Source organism: Nycticebus coucang, chromosome 17 (genome assembly GCF_027406575.1).
Source record: "Nycticebus coucang isolate mNycCou1 chromosome 17, mNycCou1.pri, whole genome shotgun sequence".
Taxonomy (NCBI): Eukaryota; Metazoa; Chordata; class Mammalia; order Primates; family Lorisidae; genus Nycticebus; species Nycticebus coucang.
Genome location: NC_069796.1, coordinates 89,985,391 through 90,011,887, shown reverse-complemented (window position 1 = coordinate 90,011,887; position 26,497 = coordinate 89,985,391). Strand labels below are relative to the sequence as shown.

Below are 26,497 nucleotides of genomic sequence, written 5' to 3'. Positions count from 1 at the left end.
CAGGCATGCCTCAGAGGTATTGCAGGTTTGGCTCCAGGTACATCGATAAAGCAGAGGTCACAGTGAAGTGAGTGGCCTGTTAGTCATGTGTATACAGTAGTCCATGAAGTGTGCAAAGAACAACGTGCATACCTTAATTTAAAAATATTTTATTGCTGAAAAATGCTAATAATCATCTGGGCATTCAGTGAATCATAGTGTTTTTGCTGGTAGAGAATCCTGCCTCAGTGTTGATGGTGCTGACAGATGAGGGTGGCAGTTGCTGAAGGTTGGGATGGCTGTGGCAATTTCATAAAATACAGCAGTGACAAAGCTTGCCACATCAGCTGACTCTCCCTTAGGGAAAGATCTCCCTGTAGCATAAAGTACTGTTTGATGGCATTTCACCCTCAGTAGAACTTCCTTCAAACTTGGAGAGACCTTTCAAACTTTCAGAACCATCCAGGAGAGACCAGGTGCCAGCTTCCAGTTGTTCTTTCCCAGCGGAGAAGTACAGATAGCACTTAGATCTCCCAGCGACAGTGTATCACTGTGAATGGAATATTACCAGTCAGGGAAGCTCGCCTGAGCCTGTTCACAGGGTTTTCTTTGGGGGTTAGGCACAAAGAAAATTGGAGTGCTCATGTAGCTGGCATTGTTAATAACTAGCCCCTCCAGAGGTCAAACTGACCCAGTGACCTCTATCAAAATTACATGCTAACATAGACTGCATGGAATGGCCCCGGCCTACAAAGAATCCCGTCTGCAGGGTAGTCCAAGAGCTTCAAGGTTCTCTACCAGGAGCCAAAGGCCAGGTTTTCCCATGGAATGTGCAGAGTTGAACAACTCCAGGCTGCCGAGTCAATCCTTTGCAGATCTTTGCATTTCTTGTTTGCTGAAAGCGTTGATCATGAAGAGATCTGGATGCTTTTAAGTGCTTCTTCTGCATCTAATGAGATGATCATGTAGGGTTTTTTCCTTTTCTTTGTGGTACATTACACTGATTGATTTTCAAATATTAAACCAACTTTGCATTCCTGGGATAAGCCCATTTGGTCACGATACATTATTGTCTTTATATATTGCTAAATTCAGTTTGCTTATATTAAGGATGTTTGATTTTATGTTTATGAAGTTTTCTTTTCTTATAATATCTTAATCAGGTTTCCTAGTCAGGCTTATGATGGCTTCATAAAAATGACTTTGAATTATTTTCTCTTCCTCCGTTATTATTCAGGTCTACTGTATCTTACCTTGTTCCTCATTTTAGGTAAAGGCAGTTGGTCTTTCAGCCTTAAAGTATGGTGCGAGCTGTATGTTTTGTTTGCCTTTATCAGACTAAGGAAAATCCCTTCAACATACCCTTCTCTAGCATGCTTGACTGCTCCATAGCAGTAGAGAAAGGTATTCATTCTTTCCTTCCTTTTTATAGTTCCTGGAACTGTGGAGTTTATTCAGCCATTTCCATTGATAGACATATGGATTGTTTTTAGGCTTTTGCTGTATTAAAATTGGATTATAAAATTGCTACAATCAATAACTTTGTGCATACCTTTTAAAATCATTGCTATATGTCTGGGATAGCTTCCTAGAAGTGGGATTGCCGGATTATAGAATAAACATATAGGTAAATTTGTAAATGTTCTCTTCCATTGGAGTTACACCTTTGAATACCCTCACTATCAGTATATGAATGTGCCTACTTCTCCACAGCCTGACCCTCCAAATAGGGTTGGATTTTTACCAATCCCAAGCGTGAAGAAATGATGTCTCAGTTAATTTTTAATACGCATTATCTCATTTTGAGGAAGATTGAGCTTTTCATGTTTTAAAGCCATTTGCATTTGTGTAAACTCTCTTGCCTCGTTTATCATAGTGTTGCTAATCTTTTTCTTTTTTTTACTTCACTTACGATGATTTTGGGTTTGGGGGGGTTAGGTTTTTTCTGCTTTTTAATAAACTTTATATTTTTTAGAGTAGTCTTAGGTTTACAGCAAAATTGAACAGAAAGTACTCAAATGAGTTTTCATGTAGCCCATAGCCGTCCCCACTATCAACATCCCTTATCACTATGGTGGGGTGGGTTTTTGGTAGGAGGGGTTGCTTATTTGTTTTATTTTTTAGAGACAGGGTCTTGCCTGTATTGTCCGGGCTGGCCTCCAAACTCCTGACCTCAAGCAGTCCTCCCACCATGGCCTCCCAAAGTGCTGGGATTACAAGTGTGAGCTACTGTGCCCAGCCATGGTGTTTTTATTATGCAAAAATATAATTAAAAAAATTTTATGTAATAATAACAATAAACTAATTCATCAGGTTTTCTGGAGGTGAGATTCATATATAAGACTCAATGTTATTCCTATAAGTTATTAGCTGTAAGTGCTAATTAGAAAAAATACAGATTTTATGTTCTATAGAAAATAAATACTACCTAGTAATCAATCTAAATAAATGTAAAATTCTCTTATGAAAAATTTTCAAGACATTATTGAAAGACATAAAAGAACTACTATTTGGAAGTATATACCATATTGATGGGTGAGAAGACTCAATATCACAAAGATGCTATGGAAACAATAAGTCTTTTTCAGAAGGAAAATATTAAATTAGAAATGTAAATTCTTCTATAATAAAATATTTGTATTTACTTAGAACAGAGTTAGGAAGCAAAGTATTTAACTAAGGTGAATGGTGTAAATAAGTTTTAATAAATATTCCCTACTCTTACTCTTGAATTTCATGACATTCAGTTTAAAGAGGCCCTTTTAGTCAAATTGTTTGATTACAATCACCCTAAACATAAATGTGTTATTATATTCAGAGGAATGTTAGGAGGTATTGGTTGGTTACCGGAGTGCATTTATTTTGTCACCCTTGTTGTAAATAAAGTTATACAAAACTTAAAAAAATGTTATGTAGCCAAATTTATCAGTCCTTTTTCTTTTTTAATTCCAGAAATAAAGTCATAGTGAAGTTTTTTCAAGTCCTATAGAAGGGTTCACCCATGCTTTTTGCTCATGTTTATTGGTTTTATAATTACATATGTCTGGTGTAATTTACCTCAGTGTACAGTATAAGGAAAGAAATATGTTTTCCATCTAACTACTTGGTTATCTCAGTACCACTTATTAAGTCTTTATTATATATTAATTATCTGCATGTAATTGAGTCTGTTTTTGAATTCGTTATTGCTTCATTGCTCTATCAATCTTTTCCTGCCCTAATACCACATTTTGTTTTTAGGGTTTTCCCTATTCTTCCAGCACCCTCCGTCTCTGCTACATTTTTTAAAACCTTCTCAAACATATAACAGAGTTAAATTCTACAGTGAACACCCATATCCCTGCTCCCTGGATTTGACAATTTACATTTTACTATACCTACTTCTTTCACCTGCCATTCTGTATATCCCCTTTAGCCTCTTCATCAATGTATTTCAAAGTGAATTGCAAGCAGCATACTTCCCCTGGCATACTATTAACTAGGCAGGGCGGGCCACATCCGGGTGTGATTGTATTTGTTCCCATTTTGTTTTTTTACTTCAAAATGAGATATGTGCAGTGTACATAGGAATTTGTTCATAGTTGTTTTTTTTTTAAACTATAGTCCGGCCCTCCAATGGTCTGAGGGACAGTGAACTGGCCCCCTGTTTAAAAAGTTTGAGGACCCCTGAACTAGAGTTTAACATTTGTTTGCAGTTTTTCCGACCATTCCTGCTTGCTTCCAAATGAATTTCATAACTGACTTGTCCAACTTAAGGGTGAGGGAACCTGGTGATATCTTTACTTAGCCAGAACTAAATTTTTTTTGGATCAAAGAACATGATGTATCCTTTCCTTTATTCCATTATACTTTTCAGCTATATTTTTCAGTTTTTCACTTATAGTTTTTGCTGAAGTTTTTGTTAGTTTGTTATCTTTGTTTTGGCTTTTGCAAATGGGTCTTCTCTTTATTATACCTTTGAACTGTAAACCAGGCACTTCGGGGTGAATGTTGAAGTTATTTTGTTGTTTTGTTGTTATAAGCAGTGCTGCTGAATATTTTGTAACTTTATCTTTGCACATATTTATGATACTTAAAATAAAAGATTGTATTTTCTGAAAGTGGCTGCCCCAAAACATTATCCCATCCCCCATGCCTTTCTTAAAAGGTGACGTTGTCACTCTTCCATTGAGAGGAGGAGGCAGGGTCTGTGCTTCCTCCCTTGGAACCCAGGCAGACCATTGCAGCTGCCTTGGGCAGTAGAATATGGCAGAAATGATGATGCGTGACTCTGAGGCGAGGTCATGAAAGGCCTTAAAGGCTTTGCTTTAGTCTCTGCAACTGCTCGCTGTAGGGCAGCGGTTCTCAACCTGTGGGTTATGACCCCTTTGTAACAATGAAAATACATCCTGGCATTAGGAAGGCTGAGAAGCACTGCTCTAGAGGTAGCCGGCTGCCACATGCCAGGAACTTACTAACACAGCCCCAGGAGGAGGAAAGGAGGCCACAGCCAGCACCAACTGGCCATCCGTGGGAGTGGCCTTCTTGTCAACCCTTCAGATGCCTGCAGCCCACCTGCCTTCCAACTACCCACTATGAGGAACATTGAGCCAGAACCACCCAGCCAAGCTGTTCCCAAATTGCTGACCCCAGAAACACTGAACAATTGACATCACTGGGCATGATTCTCATTGTCTTAAGGCCCTTAAGTTTTGTTACTCAGCCATAGTAACCAGAACACTTAGAAAAACTAATACCATAATTACTTTAGAAAATTTTTTGTTAATATTTCTTAGAACACTTCTCTCAAAAAAAACCTGTGAAGAAAGTCTTTACAGTCAGGTTATTTAGAAAAGATGCACTTTTTTGGAAGTTCATGATGTATTTGTGCAGTGAAAAAACCTGTCTGACTTTGACTCAGCTTTCCCAGACTTATTTGAGCACAAAAGTTCTTTCCCATAGAACATGATGGTTAGAGCATACTCTACGCGGAACAGTCATTAGGAGCGTGGGGTCCAGAGCTGGACTCCCTGAGGTCATGTCCCAACTCAGCCATTCCCCGACTGTGATAAGAATAGACCTAACTTCTCTATACCTTAGCGTCCTCCTCTGTGAAAGGTTGTTAATACCAGCATCTCCCTTATGGGGATGTTTTGGAAACATTTGGAAATTTATCCTGTAGGTACTTAAAAAAAGTCCATTACTTAAGCTCTCAGTAAATATTAGCTGCCGTTAGTAATATCGTCTAATGTGTATTTACATTGTTCTTTTAATTATAGTCATTCTACCTAACAATATGGAATTTGTCCTAGATGTTTTTAGCACTCTGTAACTTTCATAGTTATGTAAATTCTAGTAAAGCTGTTACAGGGCCTGTTTCATAATGAAATTTTTTTCTGTTATTAGCCATTTACTGGTATTTATAATGCGTTCATTCATTGAACATGTATTTATTAAACACTGAGTGCCAGGCACTCATCTAGGATCTAGGGCCAAGCAACAAACAGCTCATAAAGGCAAAGACCTTTCTCACAGAATGGTCTGGCCAGGGGAGTGAGGCTGACAATCAACAAATAAATTAATGAGGAGATTACAGACTATGATAACTATTGTGGAGAAAACAGACACAGAGGAACAGGATGGAACCTTTCTTGGATAGGAAAGTCAGAGAAGGCTTCTGTGGGTAGGTGAGACTGTGCCGAGCCCTGTGAGTTGACAGAAGGCCACAGCATGGAAAAGAGACAGGGGACTGCCAGATGCAGCAGCCTTGGCCCTGAAATAGGTTGTTTCCATCAAGTGGTTATATAAGGATGTGTGCTTTCATAGTTCACTTGTTTTGAAAAGCACTTATAGTCCAGGCGTGAGCATTCTAGGAAGCCAGGGCAGGTGGATTGCTTGAGCTCAGGACTTCCAAGACCAGCCTGAGCAAGAGTGAGATCCATCTCTACCAAAAATTGAAAAACTAGCCAGGTGGTGTGGTGGGCACCTATAGTCCCAGCTAGTTGGAGGCTAAGGCAAGAGGGATTGAGTCCAAGAGTTTGAGGTCGCTGTGAGCTGCGATGCCACAGTACTCTACCCACGGCAACAGAGTGAGATTCTGTCTTAAAAGAAAAGAAAGAAAGATTACATATATAAAAAATATATATTATATACACACACACATATATATAATATGTATAAATGCATCCACACACTTAACCCGTTTCCTGGCTTTGCTGAACATGGGACAGTTTTCACTGCCCATGTGTTAAGTGCAGTATCTATTCAGCACATACTGACAGCGCCCAGCCCCTGTATGCTGGTTGCCGTGCTGTGGCTGGGAATGCAGGGATGGAAGTGTGCACAGTCCCTACCCTGCAGGCAGCAATGCCAATGCCTTGTAAGTGCCTCGAGGGAGGTGTGTCCAGAGGGACACGACAAACGGTCAGGGTCACATGTAACTCCTTTCTGCTATCAAAAAGGCATCCTGTTATGGAAGTAAAGTAGATGACTGCTGATTATTCCTTTTTAGATCTAAACTGGAACCAGAACCAAATACAAAGACAAGAGAATACATATCTTCTGAGAAAGTTTCTGAAGGTCCTGTAAAAGATTCGGAAGAAAAACCTACCACTGAAGAATATCCAGGTATGAATTCAAAATCACAGTGTTGCCCTACGTTTCTTCCTTATGACATGTTTGCAGGAATACAACACAGAGGAGAAGGAGCACAGCCACAGACATGGTGGGGTGTTTCTGTTCTCATGACGCAAAGGAAGCATGGAGAGGCGGCAACCCTTTTTGTCAAAGAGCTCAATGGCTGCTACAGAGGCAGGGTGGGAGGGTTCCCCGGTCATCTGGGGACTGGCAGGGTCCTGGGAAAGGGACCTGCATGCTATACTATGCATGAGCAGTGGGGGGCTGGAGGCGGAGACTCAGGAGGAAATACTGCGGGGCCTTGCTCATTTCAGATTTCAGATTTTGGAGTATTTGCATTATACTTACCAGTTGAGCATCCCTAATCCAAAAATTCAAAATACAAAATGCTCCAGTCAACATTTGCTTTGAGCATCATGTCAACATTCAGAAGATTTGGAAAGCATTTCAGATTTTGGATTCTCAGATGGGGGATCCCTGGCCTGTGCGATCATCCTTACAGCAGCCCTCTGCAAGTGGACTTTGTGGAGTTTTTTAGAGGAGTCATCTGAAGGGCTCGGAGAAGCTGGATACCTTTTCCAAAGTAAAAGCTCATAAGTAGTGGACCTAGGATTTGTGTGTGTCTGCATGACGGAAGCCTTGCTTTCCAAGCCTGAGAGACTCTGGAGGCCTTTTCCTTAGTTTAAAACAGCGTCAGTGGTGACTGGCAAGGAAGTGCACATCGATGGGTTCCTTCATGTGCTGGGCACATCCTGGCCCCGTTAACAGCTGTGGTCTGTGCGGAGTCTTTGTGTGTCATACTGTCAGCATTTCATATGTGAGGAAACAGGTTTGAAGAGATGTATGATCTGGTCTAAGTTCAACAGCAAAAGGGCAATAGTACTGGGCCCCCCGTGGGGCATTCTGTCTGTAGGACCTGAGCCCCTTCCTCACAGCAGCTGCTGTAATCCCATAGGCCAGGGCTCTGTGTGCCTCCTATGCCTCTGGTCCCCAACAAGGGACACCCCAGAATTACCCATAAAATCATGGGCACCACTTCTCAAGACAGTACTTCAAGGTATAACTAAATTCATTTATGCCAGACGCAGCATACACATCCATCCCTCCATCCGTCCATTTATTCATTCAAGCAGTGTTATTAGGGCTGATGAGAGTGGGGAGAAGCTGGTACAGATTGTTGGGGTCCAGCTGAAGGTCAGTTGCCTATGAAGATACCTGAGCCGGCCAGCTCTTGATAGGCCCCACACCCACAGTGAATCCTGCAGTGCCGGGCACTTTGCTAGGTGCTGAAGATTCAGCTGTGAGCAGGAAGTGGGAGCCTCTGCTTGCAGTCCACTGGGGAGGCATGTTAATGATTATACATGTGGCTGAGCATTTATGCTGTGGACTGGGAAAGAGCCTCATAACATGAAAGCTTTGGCCTGTAACCAAGGTTGGTGATCTGGGAAGTGAGGGCTTGAGCCATGTGGCCCCTGGGGAAGAGTGTTGCGGGCAGAAGGAACAAGCAGTGCAGAGGCTGCGGGCAGGGTGAGCAGATGGCCATGGGAAGGCACCAAGCATGAGGTCCTGGGGACCTGCTGGGCCACAGGAGGGCTGTGAATTTTACTGTCGAGATGGGCAGCCACAGACAGGTGTGCACAGAGCAGTGTCACACCAGGATCCCCATGTTGCTTTGTTGAGATAGATTGCTGGGGGAACGTGGAGACACAGGGTCACCTAAAAACAAGGTAATGGTAGACTCCACCATGCATGGTAGCAGGGGTGGCGGGAAGTGGTAGGATTCTGGATGTCTTTGAAAGCAGGCTGCTGTGTCTGAGGGAGGAGGAGATGCAGGAGTCTGTGGGGGATGAGGAGTCTGGGGGCTGCTGTGTCTGAGGGAGGAGAAGGTGCAGGAGGCTGTGGGGGATGAGGAGTCGGGGAGCTGCTGTGTCTGAGGGAGGAGGAGATGCAGGAGTCTGTGGGGGATGAGGAGTGGGGGAGCTGCTGTGTCTGAGGGAGGAGGAGATGCCGGAGTCTGTGGGGGATGAGGAGTCGGGGAGCTGCTGTGTCTGAGGGAGGAGGAGATGCAGGAGTCTGTGGGGGATGAGGAGTCGGGAGCTGCTGTGTCTGAGGGAGGAGATGGTGCAGGAGTCTGTGGGGGATGAGGAGTCGGGGAGCTGCTGTGTCTGAGGGAGGAGAAGGTGCAGGAGTCTGTGGGGGATGAGGAGTTGGGGAGCTGCTGTGTCTGAGGGAGGAGGAGATGCAGGAGGCTGTGGGGGATGAGGAGTCGGGGAGCTGCTGTGTCTGAGGGAGGAGAAGGTGCAGGAGTCTGTGGGGGATGAGGAGTTGGGGAGCTGCTGTGTCTGAGGGAGGAGGAGATGCAGGAGGCTGTGGGGGATGAGGAGTCGGGGAGCTGCTTTGTCTGAGGGAGGAGGAGATGCAGGAGTCTGTGGGGGATGAGGAGTCGGGGAGCTGCTGTGTCTGAGGGAGGAGGAGATGCAAGAGTCTGTGGGGGATGAGGAGTCGGGGAGCTGCTGTGTCTGAGGGAGGAGAAGGTGCAGGAGTCTGTGGGGGATGAGGAGTCGGGGAGCTGCTGTGTCTGAGGGAGGAGGAGGTGCAGGAGTCTGTGGGGGATGAGGAGTCGGGGAGCTGCTGTGTCTGAGGGAGGAGGAGATGCAGGAGTCTGTGGGGGATGAGGAGTCGGGGAGCTGCTGTGTCTGAGGGAGGAGAAGGTGCAGGAGTCTGTGGGGGATGAGGAGTCGGGGAGCTGCTGTGTCTGAGGGAGGAGCAGATGCAGGAGTCTGTGGGAGATGAGGAGTTGGGGAGCTGCTGTGTCTGAGGGAGGAGGAGATGCAGGAGGCTGTGGGGGATGAGGAGTCGGGGAGCTGCTGTGTCTGAGGGAGGAGGAGATGCAAGAGTCTGTGGGGGATGAGGAGTCGGGGAGCTGCTGTGTCTGAGGGAGGAGGAGATGCAGGAGTCTGTGGGGGATGAGGAGTCGGGAGCTGCTGTGTCTGAGGGAGGAGAAGGTGCAGGAGTCTGTGGGGGATGAGGAGTCGGGGAGCTGCTGTGTCTGAGGGAGGAGGAGATGCAGGAGTCTGTGGGGGATGAGGAGTCGGGGAGCTGCTGTGTCTGAGGGAGGAGGAGATGCAGGAGTCTGTGGGGGATGAGGAGTCGGGGAGCTGCTGTGTCTGAGGGAGGAGAAGGTGCAGGAGTCTGTGTTTGATGAGGAGTCGGGGGGCTGCTGTGTCTGAGGGAGGAGGAGATGCAGGAGTCTGTGGGGGATGAGGAGTTGGGGAGCTGCTGTGTCTGAGGGAGGAGGAGATGCAGGAGTCTGTGGGGGATGAGGAGTCGGGGAGCTGCTGTGTCTGAGGGAGGAGGAGATGCAGGAGTCTGTGGGGGATGAGGAGTTGGGGAGCTGCCGTGTTGAGGGAGGAGGAGATGCAGGAGTCTGTGGGGGATGAGGAGTCGGGGAGCTGCTGTGTCTGAGGGAGGAGGAGATGCCGGAGTCTGTGGGGGATGAGGAGTCGGGGAGCTGCTGTGTCTGAGGGAGGAGGAGATGCAGGAGTCTGTGGGGGATGAGGAGTCGGGGAGCTGCTGTGTCTGAGGGAGGAGGAGATGCAGGAGGCTGTGGGGGATGAGGAGTTGGGGAGCTGCCGTGTTGAGGGAGGAGGAGATGCAGGAGTCTGTGGGGGATGAGGAGTCGGGGAGCTGCTGTGTCTGAGGGAGGAGGAGATGCAGGAGTCTGTGGGGGATGAGGAGTCGGGGAGCTGCTGTGTCTGAGGGAGGAGGAGATGCAGGAGTCTGTGGGGGATGAGGAGTCGGGGGGCTGCTGTGTCTGAGGGAGGAGGAGATGCAGGAGTCTGTGGGGGATGAGGAGTTGGGGAGCTGCTGTGTCTGAGGGAGGAGGAGATGCAGGAGTCTGTGGGGGATGAGGAGTCGGGGAGCTGCTGTGTCTGAGGGAGGAGGAGATGCAGGAGTCTGTGGGGGATGAGGAGTTGGGGAGCTGCCGTGTTGAGGGAGGAGGAGATGCAGGAGTCTGTGGGGGATGAGGAGTCGGGGAGCTGCTGTGTCTGAGGGAGGAGGAGATGCCGGAGTCTGTGGGGGATGAGGAGTCGGGGAGCTGCTGTGTCTGAGGGAGGAGGAGATGCAGGAGTCTGTGGGGGATGAGGAGTCGGGGAGCTGCTGTGTCTGAGGGAGGAGAAGGTGCAGGAGTCTGTGTTTGATGAGGAGTCGGGGAGCTGCTGTGTCTGAGGGAGGAGAAGGTGCAGGAGTCTGTGTTTGATGAGGAGTTGGGGAGCTGCTGTGTCTGAGGGAGGAGGAGATGCAGGAGTCTGTGGGGGATGAGGAGTTGGGGAGCTGCCGTGTTGAGGGAGGAGGAGATGCAGGAGTCTGTGGGGGATGAGGAGTCGGGGAGCTGCTGTGTCTGAGGGAGGAGAAGGTGCAGGAGTCTGTGTTTGATGAGGAGTTGGGGAGCTGCTGTGTCTGAGGGAGGAGGAGATGCAGGAGTCTGTGGGGGATGAGGAGTTGGGGAGCTGCCGTGTTGAGGGAGGAGGAGATGCAGGAGTCTGTGGGGGATGAGGAGTCGGGGAGCTGCTGTGTCTGAGGGAGGAGGAGATGCAGGAGTCTGTGGGGGATGAGGAGTCGGGGAGCTGCTGTGTCTGAGGGAGGAGAAGGTGCAGGAGTCTGTGGGGGATGAGGAGTCGGGGAGCTGCTGTGTCTGAGGGAGGAGAAGGTGCAGGAGTCTGTGTTTGATGAGGAGTTGGGGAGCTGCTGTGTCTGAGGGAGGAGGAGATGCAGGAGTCTGTGGGGGATGAGGAGTCGGGGAGCTGCTGTGTCTGAGGGAGGAGAAGGTGCAGGAGTCTGTGGGGGATGAGGAGTCGGGGAGCTGCTGTGTCTGAGGGAGGAGAAGGTGCAGGAGTCTGTGTTTGATGAGGAGTTGGGGAGCTGCTGTGTCTGAGGGAGGAGAAGGTGCAGGAGTCTGTGGGGGATGAGGAGTGGGGGAGCTGCTGTGTCTGAGGGAGGAGAAGGTGCAGGAGTCTGTGGGGGATGAGGAGTGGGGGAGCTGCTGTGTCTGAGGGAGGAGAAGGTGCAGGAGTCTGTGGGGGATGAGGAGTGGGGGAGCTGCTGTGTCTGAGGGAGGAGAAGGTGCAGGAGTCTGTGGGGGATGAGGAGTGGGGGAGCTGCTGTGTCTGAGGGAGGAGGAGATGCAGGAGTCTGTGGGGGATGAGGAGTCGGGGAGCTGCTGTGTCTGAGGGAGGAGAAGGTGCAGGAGTCTGTGGGGGATGAGGAGTCGGGGAGCTGCTGTGTCTGAGGGAAGAGAAGGTGCAGGAGTCTGTGGGGGATGAGGAGTTGGGGAGCTGCTGTGTCTGAGGGAGGAGAAGGTGCAGGAGGCTGTGGGGGATGAGGAGTCGGGAGCTGCTGTGTCTGAGGGAGGAGAAGGTGCAGGAGTCTGTGGTGGATGAGGAGTCAGGGAGCTGCTGTGTCTGAGGGAGGAGAAGGTGCAGGAGTCTGTGGGGGATGAGGAGTCGGGGAGCTGCTGTGTCTGAGGGAGGAGGAGATGCAGGAGTCTGTGGGGGATGAGGAGTCGGGGAGCTGCTGTGTCTGAGGGAGGAGAAGGTGCAGGAGTCTGTGGGGGATGAGTAGTCGGGGAGCTGCTGTGTCTGAGGGAGGAGGAGATGCAGGAGTCTGTGGGGGATGAGGAGTCGGGAGCTGCTGTGTCTGAGGGAGGAGAAGGTGCAGGAGTCTGTGGGGGATGAGGAGTCGGGGAGCTGCTGTGTCTGAGGGAGGAGGAGATGCAGGAGTCTGTGGGGGATGAGGAGTCGGGGAGCTGCTGTGTCTGAGGGAGGAGGAGATGCAGGAGGCTGTGGGGGATGAGGAGTCGGGGAGCTGCTGTGTCTGAGGGAGGAGAAGGTGCAGGAGTCTGTGGGGGATGAGGAGTCGGGGGGCTGCTGTGTCTGAGGGAGGAGGAGATGCAGGAGGCTGTGGGGGATGAGGAGTCGGGGAGCTGCTGTGTCTGAGGGAGGAGGAGGTGCAGGAGTCTGTGGGGGATGAGGAGTCGGGGGGCTGCTGTGTCTGAGGGAGGAGGAGGTGCAGGAGTCTGTGGGGGATGAGGAGTCGGGGAGCTGCTGTGTCTGAGGGAGGAGGAGATGCAGGAGTCTGTGGGGGATGAGGAGTCGGGGAGCTGCTGTGTCTGAGGGAGGAGGAGATGCAGGAGTCTGTGGGGGATGAGGAGTCGGGGAGCTGCTGTGTCTGAGGGAGGAGAAGGTGCAGGAGTCTGTGTTTGATGAGGAGTTGGGGAGCTGCTGTGTCTGAGGGAGGAGGAGATGCAGGAGTCTGTGGGGGATGAGGAGTTGGGGAGCTGCCGTGTTGAGGGAGGAGGAGATGCAGGAGTCTGTGGGGGATGAGGAGTCGGGGAGCTGCTGTGTCTGAGGGAGGAGGAGATGCAGGAGTCTGTGGGGGATGAGGAGTCGGGGAGCTGCTGTGTCTGAGGGAGGAGGAGATGCAGGAGTCTGTGGTGGATGAGGAGTCAGGGAGCTGCTGTGTCTGAGGGAGGAGAAGGTGCAGGAGTCTGTGGTGGATGAGGAGTCAGGGAGCTGCTGTGTCTGAGGGAGGAGGAGATGCAGGAGTCTGTGGGGGATGAGGAGTCGGGGAGCTGCTGTGTCTGAGGGAGGAGGAGATGCAGGAGTCTGTGGGGGATGAGGAGTCGGGGAGCTGCTGTGTCTGAGGGAGGAGGAGATGCAGGAGTCTGTGGGGGATGAGGAGTCGGGGAGCTGCTGTGTCTGAGGGAGGAGAAGGTGCAGGAGTCTGTGTTTGATGAGGAGTTGGGGAGCTGCTGTGTCTGAGGGAGGAGGAGATGCAGGAGTCTGTGGGGGATGAGGAGTCGGGGAGCTGCTGTGTCTGAGGGAGGAGAAGGTGCAGGAGTCTGTGTTTGATGAGGAGTTGGGGAGCTGCTGTGTCTGAGGGAGGAGGAGATGCAGGAGTCTGTGGGGGATGAGGAGTTGGGGAGCTGCCGTGTTGAGGGAGGAGGAGATGCAGGAGTCTGTGGGGGATGAGGAGTCGGGGAGCTGCTGTGTCTGAGGGAGGAGGAGATGCAGGAGTCTGTGGGGGATGAGGAGTCGGGGAGCTGCTGTGTCTGAGGGAGGAGAAGGTGCAGGAGTCTGTGGGGGATGAGGAGTCGGGGAGCTGCTGTGTCTGAGGGAGGAGAAGGTGCAGGAGTCTGTGTTTGATGAGGAGTTGGGGAGCTGCTGTGTCTGAGGGAGGAGGAGATGCAGGAGTCTGTGGGGGATGAGGAGTCGGGGAGCTGCTGTGTCTGAGGGAGGAGAAGGTGCAGGAGTCTGTGGGGGATGAGGAGTCGGGGAGCTGCTGTGTCTGAGGGAGGAGAAGGTGCAGGAGTCTGTGTTTGATGAGGAGTTGGGGAGCTGCTGTGTCTGAGGGAGGAGAAGGTGCAGGAGTCTGTGGGGGATGAGGAGTGGGGGAGCTGCTGTGTCTGAGGGAGGAGAAGGTGCAGGAGTCTGTGGGGGATGAGGAGTGGGGGAGCTGCTGTGTCTGAGGGAGGAGAAGGTGCAGGAGTCTGTGGGGGATGAGGAGTTGGGGAGCTGCTGTGTCTGAGGGAGGAGGAGATGCAGGAGGCTGTGGGGGATGAGGAGTCGGGGAGCTGCTGTGTCTGAGGGAGGAGAAGGTGCAGGAGTCTGGGGGATGCGGAGTCGGGGAGCTGCTGTGTCTGAGGGAGGAGAAGGTGCAGGAGTCTGTGGGGGATGAGGTGTTGGGGAGCTGCCTTGTCTGAGGGAGGAGAAGGTGCAGGAGGCTGTGTGGGATGAGGATTCGGGAGCTGCTGTGTCTGAGGGAGGTGGAGATGCAGGAGTCTGTGGGGGATGAGGATTCGGGAGCTGCTGTGTCTGAGGGAGGTGGAGATGCCGGAGTCTGTGGGGGATGAGGAGTCGGGGAGCTGCTGTGTCTGAGGGAGGAGGTGATGCCGGAGGCTGTGGGGGTTGAGGAGTCGGGGAGCTTCTGTGTCTGAGAGAGGAGAAGGTGCAGGAGGCTGTGGGGGATGAGGAGTCGGGGAGCTGCTGTGTCTGAGGGAAGAGAAGGTGCAGGAGTCTGTGGGGGATGAGGAGTCGGGGAGCTGCTGTGTCTGAGGGAGGAAAAGGTGCAGGAGGCTGTGGGGGATGAGGAGTCGGGGGGCTGCTGAGTCTGAGGGAGGAGGAGGTGCAGAGACTAGGGTCATGCACCTAGTGCTGTGTTGTGGGAGTCTTGGGGGCAGGCCAGCGAGGGAGTGTGAGTCTGGAGCTCAGTGCACGGCCTATGAATGTTGAGGTGCCTGGCAGAGATGCTGAGCAGGGAGTTGGATCTACAAGTGCAGAGGTCAGGGGACAGGTCTGTAGATAACACTTATCCCTCAGGATAGGTGGAGATCCCCCAACCAACAAGGGTAGATGGAAAGAAGAAGGGCAGAGCCCTCCTGACGTCTCCCTGCTTCCTCTTTCTCCCTAGTATTTGTCACAAACCTACATGTTTTACTCATTTATATTCTTTAGTTTCTTTCTCCACTAGAAACATTTAAGGGGAATTTCTGTATTTTGTTTACTACTATAAAACTGGTATCCAGAACAATTCCTGGCACATAGGAAGCACTTAGTAAATATTTGTTGGAAAGGAATGAATGAATGAAGAGCGTGTATTACTGACACTGATTGCTTTTTGTTGTTGTGGAAGCATTGCCTGATTTTAGAGAAACCTGTTGCCTCTCGATGGTGGAAAACAAGTGGTCAGAATGAAAGAATGCTGTATATTTTTGTCTTCAGTCAGTATTCGAATACTTTATAATCATAGAGTTATCCCCTGACTAAAGCAGCCTGCCCAGTATTGAGGGAGAGCACTCTAGATTGCACCAGCAGGAGGCAGGTGGTATAGGGAAGAGCGCTTCTTCAAAGGCCATCAGGATCCCACCTCCAGCTCTTCCTGGCATTTCTGAACACCAGTTTCCTATTTTAAAAATAGGCATGCAGCAATACCAAAAATAAATAAATGGACCCTAATCAAGCCAACAGCTAAGGGCACCACAACCAAAGCAAACAGACAGCCTTCAGAATGGGAGAAGGTATTTGCTTGTTATGAATCCAACAAAAGTCTGATAATAGACTCTACAGAGAACTCAAATTAATCAACAAGAAAAGAGCAAACATCCCCATTTCTTTACGGGCGAGAGACTTGAACAGAAACTTCTCTAAAGATGACAGGTGCATGGCCAACAAACACATGAAAAAATGCTAATCATCCCTAATCATCAGAGAAATGCAAATCAAAATCACCCTGAGATATCACCTAACCCCAGTGAGATTAGCCCACATCACAAAGTCCCAAAGCTGCAGATCCTGGCATGAATGTGGAGAGAAGGGAACACTTTTGCACTAGTATAGAGAATCCTCAAAGAACTAAAAGTTGACCTTCCATTTGATTCCACAATTCTATTACTAGGTATCTATGCAGAAGAACAGAAATCATTTTACCACAGAGACATTTGCCCCAGAATATTTATTGCAGCTCAATTCATAATTGCCAAGATGTGGAAGCAACCCAAATGCCCATCAGCCCATAAATGGATTAACAAATTATGGTGTATGTATACCATGGAGTACTGTTCAGCCATAAGAAAAGATGGAAACTAAAAAAAAGAAAAGAAAAAGTGGAAACTTTATATCTTTTATGTTTACCTGAATGGAGGTGAAGTACATTTTTCTAAGTTAAGTATCTCAAGGATGGAAAAAAAATATCCAGTATACTCAATACTAATATGAAACCACTATATAAATAATTATACACCTACATGAATGATAAAATACAAATATAGTCTAGCAAGGTGGAGAGAGGGAACGGGAGAGAGTGCTTGGTGTGAGGAGGGAGGGCAATTGGTAGGATCTCAGCTAAGATGCACAATATGAGGGTGTTCAACATGCCCCTGGGTAAAGGGCTCAACAACAACTTGAACTTTACCTTGGAAGTGAAATGTAACCTAAAAATTTGTACCCTCATATTAATTTGAAATTTAAAATAACAATAATAAAAATAAAAATGAGAATGATGATACCTACCTTTAGGGATATGGGAAGGATAAATGATAGTCATCGGGCTAATCATCAAGAAAGTGAAAAGAGGCTCAGTGCCCGTAGCTCAGTGGGTAGTGCGCCAGCCACATACACCGGGGCTGGTGGGTTCAAATCTGGCCCAGGTCTGCTAAACAACAATGACAACTTACAACAAAAAAGTAGCTGGGCATTGTGGTAGGTGCCTGTAATCCCAGCTACTTGGGAGGTAGAGGCAGGAGAATTGCTTGAGCCCAGGAGTTGGAGGTTGCTGTGAGCTGTGATGCCACAGCACTCTACCCAGGGCGACAGCTTGAGGCTCTATCTAAAAAAAAAAAAAAGAAATAGCCGGGCGTTGTGGTGTGTGCTGGTACACAGTCCCAGCTACTTGGGAGGCTGAGGCAAGAGAATTGTTTGAACCCAAGAGTTTGAGGTTGCTGTAAGCTGTGACGCCACAGCACTCTAGCAAGGATGACATAGTGAGACTCTGTCTCCAAAACAAAAAAGAAAGAAGAAAACGAGAAGAGGCCAAGGGGTGTGGCTCACACTTGTAGTCCTAGCACTCTGTGAGGCGGAGGCAAGAAGATCACACTTAAGCCCAAGAGTTTGAGAGGGTGCTGTGAGCTATGACACCTCCGCACCCTAGCTAGGCCACAGAGTGAGATTCTGTGTCAAAAAAGAAAGCATAAAGACAGTCCACAGAATGAGAGAAAAAATCTTTGCAGATCATCCATCTATCTAGTAAGGGACTAGATAGAAAAAACATATAACTCAGTAATAAAAAACCAATTGAAAAATGGACAAGAACTTAAGTATATGAAGAGATGTTCAGCATGATTAGTGATCAGGGAGACAGAAATCACAACCACATGAGATGCCACTTTACACCCAGTGGGGTGGCTAGAATGACAAGGCAGATGACGCCAGCCTCAGCAGAGATGTGAGAAGTCAGACAGCTCTCCAGGCAGTGAAAAGGCATAGAAGGAGTGAGCTCGGCGTATTTGAGCAGTTGTACCTGCACTCGGACACTGTGCACACGCTCAGGAGGAAGGGTTAGGGCTGGGCAAGGCAGGTTGAGGAAGGACCAGAGGCAGCAGAGGCCTGGCCCAGCCCCTGGCACAGTGTTTGACTTTGACTCTAGGTGCAGTAAAAAGCCCCTGCAGGTTTTAAACTGGGGAGAGACTCAGTCTGGTTCTCCTTCTAAACCCCCAATGTCTGCTGTGAGGCACGGGAGTGAAGGCAGGTACACGTATCAGGCCACCTGCGGCGGCCTGGATGTGGGATGATGGTATCTGCAGTGAGGGGACAGGGCCAGACGGAGATGGGAAGAGGAGTGCACTTGTGCTTTGGATCTGGGGATGAGCTGGCAAGAGGCTGTGAGAAGTAGGGCAAGCAAGGGCAACTATAGGGTTGGGGCTGGAGCAGCTGGTAGAAGGTGGCACTGCTGCCTGAGCCAAGGATGGTGGGCTGAGATTGGCAGTGAGCTGGGAGGAGTAAGCAAGGAATGGAATCGCGATGCTGACCAACACGTGTCTGGGCATCTCAATCTTCAGGTGGAAACAGTGAGTCAGTGTTTGAGTGAACCGGAAGAACTCGGGGCTAGAAATGGGCAATTGAGAGCCCCGGCCCTGGGTGTCTCCACAAGGAGAAGGTGTGGGGAAGGAGGAGCAGGCCCAGGGCCAGCCCCTGGGAGAGGCCTCCCCTGACTCCCATGCACTTCCCTGCTCTTGAGGGCCTTTGACCCTCTCACTCCCTCCCGGCCTTGATGTTGGCAGGTACATAGGTTTAAAGGGTTGCCCTTGCCTTTGTGCCAATTGGAAGATGATTTCTTCCTGATAATGGACATCCTATTAAGTTTGTCTATGATTACTAAAATTTTTTAACCTTTGCTTTTGTTTGTATGTCTGTGTACGTGTGTGTGTTTGTGTGTTTGAGAAGGCATTTCACTCTTGTCACCCAGGCTAGAGTGCCATGGTGCCATATGGCAGCCTCACTCAGCAACCTCACACTTCTGGGCTCAAATGATCCTCCTGCTTCAACCTCCCATGTAGCTAAGATTATAGGTACCTGCCATGCCACCCAGCTAATTTCTCTATTTTTGGTAGAGATGGGGTCTCACTCTTGCTCAAGCTGGTCTTCAACTCCTGAGCTCACGAACTTGTCCTGCCTCAGCCTTCCAGAGTGTGGGATTACAGGTGTGCACCACTGCACCTGGCCTGCTTTTCAGTTTTTTCACTTTTCTTCTGAAAACTTGCAGTGTATCTTAGACAAAATATATTTTGGTATAGGACAAGGTGATTTATTTTCCAGCAGAGGACAGTGTCTTGCTGGTCACACTCCTATTTTTAAAAGGCACGGATTTTGTTATTTTTTCATTTAGTCAGCAGTTCTAAGCACCTTGGTGGTCACAGCTGACCTTCTGTTCGTATCTGATATTTAGGCCTTTGCCTTCAGCATCCTGTCCAGCCATGATGAGATTTCCTCATACCCATTTGCAGTTTTTTTCCTGACACCAACCTCCCCTAGCATTAGGAAGGGTTTGCAGTTTGTGTATCCTTACCCCTTCTCTGCTCAAGTGACCCTGGGTCCTGCCTTTAGGGAGCTCACAGTTGCCAGGAACAGTAAGATGCCAGCCCCTGGGAGAAAGTAAGTAGTGCCCTAATGGGGGAGGGCAGAGGTGAAAGAACGGAGTTTAGGCAGTGTCAGGGAGCCTTCAAGGGAGGTGGCACTGAGGAGAGTCTGCCTTAGGTGGGGAGCCGCACAAATACGTGCCCAGAGGTGGCGTGCCCAGAAGCAGGACATAGGGGATTAGAATAGAGTCAGTGAAGAGAACACTGGGGTCAGGACACACAGGAAAGGGGAGGAGAGGTGGGATGAAGGTTGGGAAGGCAGGCTGGAGCCAGCACATTGAAGTCCTTAAATGCCAGACTAAGGAGTCTGCACTTAGCGGTTGTGGCACCAGGGCACTGGCAGTCTGGAGTGTGAGCACTGGGCTTCTAGCTGGTTCTTAAAGCAGCAGGTCAAGAAGTTTTCAGATGGCCACAAATCTGAGAGTGTGAGTTCTGCTAACAACTTTCTTGTTCTAGCTCAGAGTTAATCTGTGCTTGGTTTGGGTATAAATAATGTTGCTATATCTCTGGTTTTGGTGTTTTGGTAAATTCTATAACAAGAAACACTTGTATTGAGACCACAATGAGGGCAGGTCAGAGACAGGGAACTCTTGGAGCCAGTGGTGGGTGAATGAAAATACAAATGCTCCTGCCTGAAGAACATCTTAGAAAAACACCCTATCAGTTTCAGAAGATGCTTTCAGCCAGTCTTTTATAACATTTTTCTTTTCTTTTCTTTTTTTTTTTTTAATGACAAATAGGATTCTTTATTTGTCATTGTTAAAAGCCTGAATTTTAGACAGATTCTTGGACTGGTGGTTCACATCCATCAGCTCGTTCAATTTTAGCACCTGTCTCGTCCCCAGTAGCTTTTCCAGAGCTACTACCTTCACCACGAAGCTCCATGAGTTTTGGGTTTCTTTAGCATTTTTACTTTTCTAACGAAGACATCATGGAGAGGATAAATAGACTGGCATGCCTTTTCTATGTCTTTTCCAATGCTATCTGGAATCAATTTATTGACAACTTCTTTCAAGTCATTGGTCTGCACCTCTCTGGTCATGATTTCCATCATTTTCTTCTGGATTTGGTGAACCTGTTGGTGCTGGGCGTAAGAGGTCTTCCGTATCTGATTGTTGTGTTTTTTAGTAAAACCAACACAGAACAGACGAAGCAAATAAACATCGGTAGTTTTAACATCAACATGAGCTTCAATCATAGTCTGCCATTTTTTAACCATAGAACACATTTTGTCACAGGTAAGATCCATGCCATGGAAGTTAGTCAGGCAGTTTTTGCCCTGAACATCTTCAGTAATCAGCTTGAATTTTCTAAATTCAACTTCGTTATTCTGCAGATCAGCAAGACTCACTTCAAACACACAACCTTTGAGGCCATCAGATGCAATTTTGGTTCCTCGAGTCCTGGTGACTAGTGTTTCCCCGATATTCCTTATACTGAACCTAGCAGGTGCCTTCACATCATATCAATCTTTCTTAGAAAATGGACCAGCCACTTTCTTCTTGGCTCCCTTTTTGCCGCCTTTCGTAAGGCGCTTGTTCTTGCCAACCGCCATGATGGTGCTCAGCGAGCCAAAAGGCTTTTGTTTTTTTTTTTGAGACTGAGTCTCGCTTTGTCACCCTTGGTGGAGTGCCATGGTATCACAGCTCACAGCACCTCCAACTCTTGGGCTTGAGCGATTCTCTTGCCTCAGCCTCCCAACTACAGATGCCCGTCACAATGCCCAGCTATCCTTTGGTTGCAGTTGTCGTCGTTTAGCAGGCCCAGGCTGGGCTCAAACCCACCAACTTTGGTATATGTGGCTGGTGCCCTACTCACTGAGCTACAGGCACCAAGCCTACAACATCTTTTTCTATAATGACAGTTCTGGACAAAACAGCACCCTCCCTTTTTTTAAAGCCTGCAGTTTTAAAAAAGTGACACATATTTTGTGTGTATATAAACACATATTACCAATAATAACCATACCTGGGAGCAGCATTGGAGGCATGGTGGTAAGCATAGCTACTTTCCAATAATAGCCATTGACTTTTTGCTTGATCTGTTTTCTCTAAATTATTGTTACCACTGGGCACAGTGGCACACACTTGTCATCCCAGCACTCTGGAAGGCTGAGGCAGGTGAATCGCTTGAGCTCATGAGTTCAAGACCAGCCTGAGCAAGAGTGAGACCCTGTCTCTACTAAAAATGAAAAAACTGAAGCAAGAGGATCACTTGAGCCCAAGAGTTTGAGGTTGCTGTGCGTTATGATGCCACAGCACTCTACCAAGGGAGACAAAGTGAGACTGTCTCAAAATAAAAATAAATAGATTATTGTTATTATGTTCTTTTCTCCTATTAAAAGACCCTAGATTTTGAGCCACAGAAAGTCCAGCGTTTTTTAATAGGAGAAAAGAACATAATGATAACAATAATCCATTTATTTTTATTTTGAGACACAGTCTCACATAGATGGGCGTTGTGGCGGGCTCCTGTAGTTCCAGCTGCTCAGGAGGCTGAGGCAAGAGAATCGCCTAAGCCCAGGAGTTGGAGGTTGCTGTGAGCCGTGTGACATCATGGCCCTCTACTCGGGGGGATAAAGTGAAACTCTGTCTCTACAAAAAAAAAGAAAAGAAAAGAAAAAAACCCTGGACTTGTCCCCTTCTCATGGGGCTAAGAGCAACCATGGGAAATTTACTGAAATTGAGGAAGAAAGGAAAAAGCATCAGTATTTACCTTTGAGTACTTGGCAACTCACTGCTGAGCCAGGCAGACACAGAGTGACCCTGGGTGGATCCCTGCCGTCCCGCTCCCCTCTGTCCCCACTCCACTCCTTGTATGAGCTGTGCAGATCTCTCTCCCATGTCCTCGGTGGCAGCAGTCCTTTCCAGGAGCTCATGGTGTTGATGTTCTTCCTGGAGGGTCTATCATGTTTTATCTGATTGTTCTCAAAAAGTTCTCCAGGCTGGGCGCGGTGGCTCATGCCTATGATCCCAGCACTCTGGGAGGCCAAGGTAGGTGGATTGCTTGAGCTCGAGACCAGCCTGAGCGAGAGTGAGATCCCATCTCTACTAAAACTAGAAAAAGTGAGGCAAGAGGATCACTTGAGCCCAAGAGTTGGAGGTTGCTGTGAGCTAGGATGCCACAGCACTCTACCCAGGGCAACAGCTTTAGACTCTGTCTCAAAAAAAAAAAAAAGTTCTCTACATTAAAATATCCATACGTGCACCCTGAGCAGTTCCAGGCTGAGGGCTCCATCCCAGAGAAGTTGTCCAGCATGCACAAGGCATAGACTGGGACTCTGCACCATGGTGCTAGAGAAAAACCTGAAGCAACAGAAGGATTATCTGTGGAGTTTCGGTTACAGAAAGAATAGTTTTATCTTCAAAGCCTAGCACCATAAAAATCCCTCAACAAACTTGGGGTCTATATGTCCATCTCAAACTCTTTAGGTACCTCATATATCCAATAACTAGACTCCAGGATGGTTGAACACATTTTCCTAGATTGGCCGAGGGGCATTAGGAGCAAAACAGACCTGTTCCTGCGACAGTGTCTGTTGTCTTTGCTCCTGGGGAACATAACAGTAGTACCCAACAAGAAAAGACTGTGTACCTTTACATTGGAATATTAGGCAGCAATTTTAAAGAATGAGGTGGAGCTATATGGACTGACCTCCAAGATATATTGATAAATCATAAAAAGCACATTTGGTAACAATGTGTTCCCATTGACTATACACACAAAACTGTGTTATTTCTGAGTATTGGGGTGGGCAGGGGCTGTGTATTGTATGTGAATATGCTCGTAAAGTCTATGAAGCTATATCAGAGCAGGTAACTTCTGGAAGAGTAATAGATTGGGGAGTGGCATATCACTTCCTGTATTTATATATATATATATAAAACATTATATATATATATATTTTTTTTTACAATGAGAATATATGTTTTTGCAACCTTTAAAAGTAGAGGAAAGAATGTAAGCATACGTGTCTTGAAGTAAAACACTTTAAAACTGGTTCTGAAGAATGTGCATGAAGTTTGCAGCCGTTGCTGACATGAGTTTAACATTAAAACTGCATGTGTGTCCTCCTCCTCCCCGTCACACACATGCATGTGCATACATGCAAAGACAGTGTACAGCTTATGTGTGGTATAAGCTGAATATCAGCCAGCAGGTAATCAGATGCAGACAAAGCTGTGAGCTTCTGTCCTTCTGGTGATTGTAGTGTGCCTGCATCCTAACCAGTCTATTCTACAATGAATATTTGATCTTCTATCTATTTTCAATATTTTTTAAACAGAAAAGAATTCGACTGAAGCACGACCTGAATTGGGAACCTGGGGAGATGGCAAAGGCGAAGATGAATTATCCCCAGAAGAAATACAAATGGTAATGCTATTCTCTGCCTGATCCTTTATTTTTAACTGGTTTTTGGAGGATTATTTCACTGAATAGGAGGACGTCCTAAATGCCCTTGCCCTGATTTTTATACTGAGTATTTAAAATTATAAATGTATAAATGAAAATTGTAAATCTTATATATACTTTCCCACTTGATTTCCTAATTCATAGTGTGCTTTTTTTGTGTTTGAAATTTGAGGTTGCAATTTGAAAAAGGAATTGCCTTGGAATAATTTTACTAATAACAGCTTGTCTTTTTGGCAGCAGTAAAACAGCCTCCTAAACTAAATGGATCTTTTATAATTGCCACTATGGTGCTTTTTAATTGTTGAAATTCCTGGTGTTACGGTAATGTGAAGAAAGAGCAAGTCATTGGAGGATGTGCAGGTCTTGCTGGTGGTGGGTAGTGGACTCAGGCCGGAGCCATAAGGCAGCTACATCTCATGCCTCCCTCCTGATGGGCCTCCATGCTAGGGCAGGTGGAGCAGGTGTGCACATCCCCTGAGGCCTTCAGTGGTCTCCAAACAGCCAGGGCCTAATGGTGGGACTCCAGGCCGCCCTTTTTCCCCCAAGGCCACTGGGATCTTGGATCCCCAGACGAAACCTGAAGCAAACAGGGGTATACAGTAAATATTTATAATCAATCAGAAAACAAAAACACAACAGGAAATTCCATCATTAGATGGTACACACTGGGCACAAAACGTCCAGGGTGGGACAGCGAGGCAGGCGAGGGTGAGCCCCTTTTTTGGCAATAAATAAAGCTTGGGAAACTTGAAAAAAAAAAAAAAGAGCAAGTCATGACTGCAAAAGGGAAAGAGTAATCTCTTTACTAACATCACTGCCTTTCCGTTACCCAGCCCCTGATTGCTGAGTGCTATAGTTTGTCATCTCTGGGTGGATTTCAAAAGAAAGCTCATGGGTCTGGCCTGGGCTCCTGCCAACTTGTGTCAGCAGTGTGTGTGCTGCTCACCTGGATGTGGGTGTGCGGGGAGCCAGATGCAGTGCACCTGGTGCTGGGACCAAGGCTTCCCAGAGCAGCCCTGATGGAGCACGGCCTCCACGCTCGAGTGTGAGTGCCCCTCACGCTGGCCTGCTCTCCAGAGCTGTGCCTGTGTGTGCAGCATTTCCATGTGCGTAGTAGTTTGCAGCTAGCAGACAGTCAGTGCTTGTTTTCACCATGTTTTCTTAGTAATTTCACCAGGAAGTGCTGGGGCATCCCCATCTCCTTTTTTCTTTTCTTTTCTTTTTTTTTGTTTTAGCTCAGGGTAGAGCCAGATCCTATCTCCTTTTAATATTGGCAAGAAAACAAGGACAGGTCTTGCCCATAGCCCCTGATCAGTGGCAGAGCTGGGTGTCCAGCCTTCCAGAGGACGAGCAGTGGAGCGTGAGCCGTGACTCTTCCCAGCCCTGAGCCCCTGAGATGGAGGTGTGTGTGGTGCTGGTCACTCCCCCTACTGTCCTGTCTCACAGGTATCAGATGTTACATCATCAGTGAGACCTTTCTGGCCAGCCCACCTGACGTCACTACCAGCCATTCTGTCCCATTACCTGACTTTATTCCCTCACCCCTCCACTAGCACACAAGCTCCATGAGAGCTGCATCTTTCCTTTTTTAATGTGAGACAAGTCTCACTCTGTTACTTCAACTAGAGTACAGTGGTGTCAACCATAGCACACAGCAGCCTTAAACTCCTGGGCTCAAGCAGTCCTCCTGCTTCAGCCTCCTGAGTAGCTGGGACTACAGGCATGCTCACCATACTTGGCTAATTTTTCTATTTTTGGTAGAGACAGAGTCTTGCTGTGTTGCTCAGGCTGGTCTGGAACCCCTGAGCTCATCTGATCTTCCTGCCTGGGCCCCCCTTAGTGCTGGGATTGGATTACAGGCGTGAGCCACCACACCTGGCCTCAGAGCAGAATCTTACGTTGCTTTCACTGCCGTGTTCTGAGAACCTACATCAGGTTTGGCATTACTAGTTGAATGGATAAATGACTTTGATGAGCATAGTACAGACGTTTCAGGCTGATTTCAGTGCTAAAGCTGGATCAGCAGGAGTAATTACTAGTAGACTCTTGTGTCAGCATCAGCATTACTGTTTATACTTGAGAATGTCCTCTGTATGCCAAGCCTTTTCTGTATGTTGTGGGGCTTTGGGGGAGGGTTGTTTGTTTTTGAGACAGAGTCTCACCGTGCGTAGAGTGCTGTGGTGTCACAGCTCACAGCAACCTCAAACTCTTGGGCTTAAGCCATTCTCTTGCCTCAGCCTCCCAAGTAGCTAGGACTGCAGGCGCTGCCACAGCACCTGGCTATTTTTTGTCGTTGTTTCAGTTCTCATTATTGTTTAGCAGGCCTGGGCCTGGTTCGAACCCACCACCCTCAGTGTATGTGGCTGGCATCGTAACCATTGTGCTGCGGGCGCCGAGCCGTGTCGTTGTGTTTAATCTTTGTAACAATCCAGTGAAGTAGGAATCAACATGTTACACAGTTGAGAAAATGAGGCACAAAACCTCCAAAGCCCTGCCTGTGGCTGAGGAGATGGTAGAGCATCTGAGCCCAGCTCTGTCCCACAGGCCTGTCTCCACACCCTGCACCTTTTTTGGTGCTTCATGGCTCACATTTGTCCCCAGTTGACTCTGGTAGTCCAGGGACTGGAACCCCATAGGAACAACGTGGCATACTGACGTAGGCCAGCCTGCAGAACAGCCACCTGGGCTCACTGCAGTGTTGTTGCAGGCATAGGTGTGCAGGCTGAGGACCTGCAGGGGTGGCCAGGTCCATACCTGTTCTATGAGCATGGCTGCCGAGAGCAGAGGACTGGCTTAGGATTT

General features: G+C 48.3%; 1 protein-coding gene and 1 pseudogene across 5 annotated transcripts in view; one reads left to right on the top strand and one right to left on the bottom strand.

The window, feature by feature from the left end:
- The window catches only part of STX18 (syntaxin 18), a 149,755-nt gene that overhangs the window by 101,460 nt on the left and 21,798 nt on the right, over positions 1 to 26,497 (top strand). For all 5 annotated transcript variants that reach the window (XR_008375295.1, XR_008375294.1, XM_053567405.1 and 2 more), the window contains exons 6-7: positions 6,470 to 6,585; positions 23,568 to 23,656. Coding sequence is in view for 3 of the 5 variants with exons in the window: in XM_053567405.1 (XP_053423380.1) it covers positions 6,470 to 6,585; positions 23,568 to 23,656 (205 nt within the window). In the remaining 2 variants the exon portion in view is untranslated. The remainder of the gene's footprint in view (positions 1 to 6,469; positions 6,586 to 23,567; positions 23,657 to 26,497) is intronic.
- Positions 20,057 to 20,837, bottom strand: LOC128569260 (40S ribosomal protein S3a-like; annotated as a pseudogene).